General features: G+C 34.0%; 1 protein-coding gene across 1 annotated transcript; it reads right to left on the bottom strand.

The window, feature by feature from the left end:
• Positions 1 to 2,637: 2,637 nt before the first annotated feature.
• LOC129226335 (uncharacterized) lies at positions 2,638 to 3,354 on the bottom strand. The gene has a single exon (XM_054860937.1). It carries the CDS (start codon positions 3,352 to 3,354, stop codon positions 2,638 to 2,640), a length of 717 nt encoding a protein of 238 aa, XP_054716912.1.
• Positions 3,355 to 7,035: the final 3,681 nt, after the last annotated feature.

Raw genomic sequence — 7,035 nt, 5'->3', positions numbered from 1 at the left:
GAATATGAGTTTTTTTTAATCTTAAATTAATTTAACTAATCATATTTTACAGCAGCATTTAGTTGGAATCGACAGAATGCAAAATATTTTCTTGAATTTATTATCATAGAACAAAATGAAAAATGTTTAACCGAGAAAGAATTCACTTTATTCCTTTTATTCTCAGCTGAAAGGTTTCGCCAAATTTGTTTAGGGTTATAGTTTTAGTATTGTGCGAGCAAAGTAGTCTTGGTGAGATTTCGCGTTTTTAGTTAAACCATTTTTAATTTTTATCATGAGTGGAATAAAATGATAGTAAGATTACAGAATTCGATAAGTAAAATGAAATAATGGTTAATCAACTGAAAAGAAAACTACCACCATATATAAATATTGCCAAGTGTTTGCCAAATTATAACACCACTTGAGTTTGCATTGAAATTAACAATAATTTCCCCTCAAAAAGGTGTAAAAGACACCCTTTGGAGCATTCGAAGACAACCAAAAAAGAAGGTGCACAAATAGATCCCAATAAGAGTCTACGTGCCAAATTTCAACTCTCTAGGACATACCATTCTTGAGTTGTGCGCACATACGTACATATGCACATAAATACGTACACACAGACGTCACGGGAAAGCTCGTTGTAATTAACTCGGGTATCGTCAAAATGAGGATATTTCGGGTGTCTATGCGTTCTTAGGCACATATCCACGTGTGTTCAAGCTGAAAAAAAAAAAAACCTCAGTATATTCATTCGGGGCGAGTAAAAACGAAATTAAGGCCGATTTTTGAGTGAAATTTTTTTCGCGAATACAATACTTCCTTTTTGGTAAAAGTAAGTAAAAAACAGAAAATGAATCACAACACAAAAAATTAAGAAAAAACGAAGAATAAAGATAAATAGAAAAAAGGGGAAAATGTTAACTGTATCGCACAAACGAAAACAAGTTGAAAACAAACTAAGCAAAATAGATAAAAATGAATGAAAATAATAACAATAAAAGACAAAAAATGTGCAAAATAGTTTAAATGTATGGAAAAAAGACACAAAATTAAGAATGGAAGCCAGACAATAGAAAATTACGGAATATCTTTAAGATCGTTAACTAAGTTAGAGCTATTCTTCAAAATATGAGAATACCGCAATGATCAAAAAATGTAGTTTAAATGTCTTTTTCGTACAAATTGTCTAGGGTGAATTTTTTTAGCATTAAAAATATAATTTTTCGTTTTTAATCATTTAATTTTTCTCGATCACAAGTCATGCTTAAAAGGAGAATAATTTGCATATCATTCTCGATAACTAATTTGAGTGGAATAAATTTAAAATATTCATTCTTTGGATAATTAGCTATTGTCATAACAAACTTTGATGTAACTAAAACTGTCCATTAAAATTACGGTTTTATTTTTAAATAAAAGTATTTTATTTGGAGGGGTGGGGGAGAAGAATAATGATTCAATTGTGTCAAACATTAATATATAACTTGAAAGTAAGTAAATTTTATGGAACTAAATATGGTTCTAGTAATGCATGTTTTAACCTTCGGATATTTTTATTACTCCGTTTCATGTTTGTAAATTTCTATTAGTTAAATACAAATTTTCATCTTTTATTTAAGCTATTAGACAGAAAATTTTGTTTTAAAATACACTCAATTCATAAACCACAGAAGTAAAAGTGCGTCAGTAATTTAAGTTTGTTTTCATTTTATAAAATAATTTTAATTTTGAAATTGAGAGGAATGGTGCTAGAAATATGTTCAAAAAATGTTTATACCTTCTAAACAATTTTATGTCGTTAGTGTCAAGTAACCATGCATATACTTTATTATTGTTTGTAGTAGCGTTTCAAGCATATTGATACAAGGTACATTTTTTGTCTAATCATCTAAAAAAGAAACAGGTTAGTAGATCCGTTCCCTCAAAAATATCTTGAATAAAATATTAAACTAAGTACGTATGCTGTTCTTATTTTACTCTCTGCAGAATACTGTAAATCAAGTTAAATTCTTAGGCGACAGTTCGTATTTTTTTTTGCAGTAAGTCTCCTGTCACCGATTTTCAGTTTAATAAATGTTCATTTGTTACATTCCAGCCGCAAATTAAATGGGACAGGAAGATTTCGGATTCTTTTAAAATGAAATGATATGAAATCAAATTTTCGAATTTTGTCATTTCTGCACCACACGAGATAAAAAGGGAAGGAAAAAAAAAAAAAAAAAAAAAAGAAAAAATTGAAAATACTTTTTGGAAAGTTTTCATCTCTTAAATTTTTTTCGCATTCATTTTTTTTAAGAAAAACCAGAGTAGGGGAGAGTCGGGTAAGTTGGAGACCCTAAGACTTTTTACATTTCTAAGACAGAACTAACTACATTTGAAAAAATATTTTTGTACTAATATCTTCGTACAACTATTGCCTAATGACAGTTTATTTCCCTGCCATGTAAACAATTTATATTTTTGTTAATCTTGCTTTTTTACTCCCATCACAAAGTATCCATCTTACCCGATGGTGCGGGTAAGATGGATACCAGTGGAGGGTAAGATGGCGATTACGTAGTTGATTCCATTTGACAAAATAAAATAAACTCGTTATGTCAAGTATAAGAACTATATTTTATTTTATGCCCAAAATTATGAATTTCCAAAAAATTATGAACAAAAATCACATATCCAAGACTTCTTTTTTGCTTCGGAATTTGACAGTCCAATACAAGCCGCATGAGCCCACTTGTGGCATTTTGCACAATTGAACCACAGTTCATTTTTTCCGAAGTCATCACATATGATGCATACTTCATCGACTTCTTCATCTGAGTTATCATCTTCGTCCATGTAATGTATGGATACGGAGGAATCTGATGAATAGTCAAAATAAGTTTTTGAGCATTTTTTCTTCTCTACGACCTTAGTTTTATTCTCTACGACCTTAGTTTTTTTCTTTCCTTTTTTTGCTTCTCTTCTTTCCTTTTGCTTCTTCCTTTCTAATAAATATTCTTTTACAGGCGAACTTGTGGCATGTAGCGATGGAGCTTTAGTCCTTTGTTTCTTTACCTTTGGGGGAGCTAAAGGGAGTACCAGGATATCGGGGGCATTAGATGGACCAGCAACAGGTTGGATATCGGAGGCATTAGAAGGACCAGCAATAGGTTGGGTGTCGGCATCATGAATTTCGGAACTAGATGTGGCATAAGCCGCTGTTGTCACAGCAGGTTCAAATTCTTCAGCTGAGAAAATTTGTGAATTGAGGGGAACAATCCCCGCTGCTTCAAATCCTTTCACTGCGTTATTTAGCGTAGCCGCTTTGGCATACGCTTTGTGAAAGAGGCTAGGTACATTCTTCACAGCAACAGTTTGGCCAGGATTCATAGTTAAAAAATCATTGCACACATTACTGTAGGCAGTTTTCAAAGGACCGAAGAAACTGACGTCCAAAGGCTGCATCCGGTGGGTTGTGTGCGGGGGGAAAACCAAGGAGAGTGATAAAGTTGTCCCTGCAAAAATTTACTGCTTCTAGGGTTATGTGTGATGCGTGATTGTCCATCAACAGCAGAATCTGATTGTCAGCTGAAGGTCCTACATTTTTTTTAAAATGGCTCAGCCATTCCAAAAATATTTTGGCATTTATAAAGCTGGAGTCTGGATTGCAGGCAGCTTGGGATCCAGGTGGTGCATCATGCAGCAAATAATCTTGCATGCGCACTCTTTTAAAAATAAAAAGTGGAGGCACATAATGTCCAGTTGCGCTGACACAGCAGACCACACTCACATTTGAGCCTCTCTCAGCCGAAGATACTTTAACCACCCGTCGTTTGCCTGTTGGTGTTATAATGAGAGGGGATTTTGTTGGTACAGTTGAGCAACCTGTTTCGTCAACATTGTAAATCTGGTGTGGCTCATATCTGTGTTTCTTCATAATTTCAGTCAATAAATTAAAGAAGTTTTGCACACTTACTTCATTAAATGCTGCTAATCTTGCCACTGAGGTCGCCTCTGGCTTACGTAAAGATAAATTAAATTTACTTAAAAAGTTGCTCACAAAATCTTTTCCAGCCATCCTTTCTTCTTTATTAAATCGATGTTCTATTTTTAGATGTTCAGCATAATCAAATGCGATTCTTGCAAAATCTTTCTTTGTCAAACCAAATGCACGTCTGTCTATATCTGTAACATAGGTTTTTAGCAAGAGTAATTGTTCCTCAGTAAAAGTATTCTTAAATCTTCCAGCGTTCTCAGGAAATGGCTCTTTGTTCTTCCTTTTATCCACATAACGCCGAAGAGAAGTTTGAGGCAGAGAATATTTTTTTGCTGTTGTTAAAATGAACGCTCCTCTTAGTACCTCTTCAACAGCTTTATCCATACCTTCTTTGGACCAAGATTGTCTTTCCGTAATCCTTTTATATTTCCCCATCGTTTTGTTTCTAAAAAAATAAAGTTATAATCACTTTAAGGATGCTGTCATCAGTTATGAATTTTACCCCCCTTTAAACTATCCAAGAAAAGAAAAGTTGATTGATATCTTTAATATGCCTCAATTCATTGTAGAAGAAAAATACGAATAAAAATAAAGAATTCTTTTTTTTATTTAAACAAATACCTAGTCAAATTTTTTAAACATTTAAAAATATTTTTTTAAGTAATTAAACAAAATAAAAGTTAAAAAATGTCTTAAAATCTAGTTTTTACAGATAATATGTAATCCTTATAGGCACAAATATTTGATTTGAGACTAGTAAATTGCCTGCTTTTTATTTGCGTGTAAGATGGAGACCACCATCTTACCCGCCATCTTACATATCCATCTTACCCGACGACGTCATGTCGAAATTAAAGTACAAAACGAGAATAAAATCAACCGTATTTTAACTTAAAAGCAACATTATATCATTAATCGAGAAGACTAATTATGTATAAAATTGAAGAAAAGCCCAAAACACTCACCAATTTAACGCAATCCACTAATGAAAAGGTTGACAAATTTAGATATGTTCACGCTGAAATAACAAAACACAAAATGGCGGCAGTTACAGTTATTTTTCCACGCTAGGAATGTAATTCAATTGAAAGATGGCCAACACTGAAGCATATATCCCAATAAGGGGCTGCCATCTATCGCAAATAAAGAGAAACATTCAAGTCACCATCTTAGCCGCCTCTCCATCTTACCCGACTCTCCCCTATATAACTTGTGTATTTAGTTCTGCTTAAATTTAATTGTTTAAAAACAAACGAATGTTTTTTCGTCTGTGTTTTTGTAAAAGGGAAAGCGAGAAGACTTAAATAACAGACTTTATCTTTTCTGTTCCTTTTTTTTTTTAATTTCAATTTTTTTCAATAATCAGTCTGTTTAAGGATTGATGTTTAACCCTATAATGTTTTCTATTTCTCAGGAAATCGTCTTAAAAAAACACCGCAATCTTCGGCAGTGCAATTTTTTATGTGGAAACTCCCTAAGTCTTGAGAGTACTCTGACAGACCGATATTATGAAAGATGCCATCACTATGCATCTGCCACACCACTAGAAATGTGGACTTAAGCTCTTATTTTTCCATTTTTTCAATCAAGACTTAAACAGCGGGCTTTATTTTCTCTATTCTGTTTTTTTTTTGCAATCAATCTGGTTAAGAACTAATGACTAACCCTGTTAAGTCCTCTATTTCTCAAGAAATTTTCTTAGAGAAGATACCACAATCTTCGGTCGTGCAACTTTTGGATGTGGAAACTCTTGAAACCTTGAGAGTACTCTGACACACCGATCTCGTAAAAGATACCATCAAAATGAAACCGCCACACTACTAAAAAAGTGGACTTAAGCTCTAATGTTTCTCATTTTTTCAAATCAAAGACATAAATAGAAGACATAATTTTATTTGTTCTATTCAGCAATAAACATTTTACAGTTAATTTGGTTAAGGATTAATAACCAACCTTTTCAACTTCGGTAAAAGTTCCTAGGATTGACACCATTATCTAAACCTTGCAAAAATCCTTCTTTCTTCAAGCAATATCCATTGAAATTCAAAAGAGCTACACAAAATCCCCCGCTTTACGAATGTTAGCAACAAAATTCTTAAAGTTTAGAGTTACCTGACAGCCTACTGCCATAGCAGAGGCTATAATACGCATCTACTACCCGGAAAATAGTTTGATTTAGTTATGGGATGAGATAGTGCCTCAGCTGGCAATTGATGGAAATTAGGCTGCTCGAAAAAATTAGGGGAGCACATGGCTTTAAGAAAATTTAGAAAAACATTATTCTGGAAACTAATTTCCGATAAACCGTACATACACATACAAAAAACTGCAGTCCTCGGCTGGAATTGACTGAGCTGGCGGTATATTTCATGTATTTCATCCTTAGCCCTGGCTATAGGGCGGTAACTTACTGAATATACCTGCCTAGTCCTGCAATATTCGAGTTGAACCGAACCATTGTTTCGGTCACTCGTCTGGTCAGTGCTAATTCTATATTAGCTACCAGTTTGTTTGGCACTCTTGGCTTCCTTAAGAGGTTTTCCGCCTCCAGCTCAGTTAGTTCTATGCCGGGCTGATGAGTGCTAATAAGCACGAAACTGCAGTCCTCGGCTGGAATGGACTGAGCTGGCGGTGTATTTCATATATTTCTGCCTTAGCCCTGGCTATAGGGCGGTAACTTACTGAATAAACCGTACATGTTTTCAGGAAACATGAGGATAAAACGTAAAGTTCGGAAGCAAATCAACGTTTCGTCGTCGAAAAGCAGAAAAAGGGTACAAGTGCAGAAGTCGTAATTTAACAGAAGCTCATTTTTTTCAGTCTGAGCGGTAAAATTCAACTTTTTTTTTAATTGGAAAACGCCACAACACCGTAATTTACCGGATTCCATGGTTTGACGTTTTATCGGGGGACTGGAATCCGGGCAAACCTAAAGAACTGAAGCAAACGATGTTGGAGATGCATAATTTCGTGTTCGTTTTACTGTTGTAGAGGAGTAAATTTCCCAGTCAAATGTTTTCTGCGTCTTTTTTGCTGTATTGCATCCTTATACATGTGTACGCTCCATTTTATGC

This window comes from Uloborus diversus, chromosome 7 (genome assembly GCF_026930045.1).
Source record: "Uloborus diversus isolate 005 chromosome 7, Udiv.v.3.1, whole genome shotgun sequence".
Taxonomy (NCBI): Eukaryota; Metazoa; Arthropoda; class Arachnida; order Araneae; family Uloboridae; genus Uloborus; species Uloborus diversus.
This window is presented reverse-complemented; position numbering and strand designations above follow the sequence as displayed.

What these genes read in the sequence shown, in the direction of transcription:
- LOC129226335 (XM_054860937.1), bottom strand. Translation starts at nt 3,354, where the DNA reads ATGAATCCTGGCCAAACTGTTGCTGTGAAGAATGTACCTAGCCTCTTT.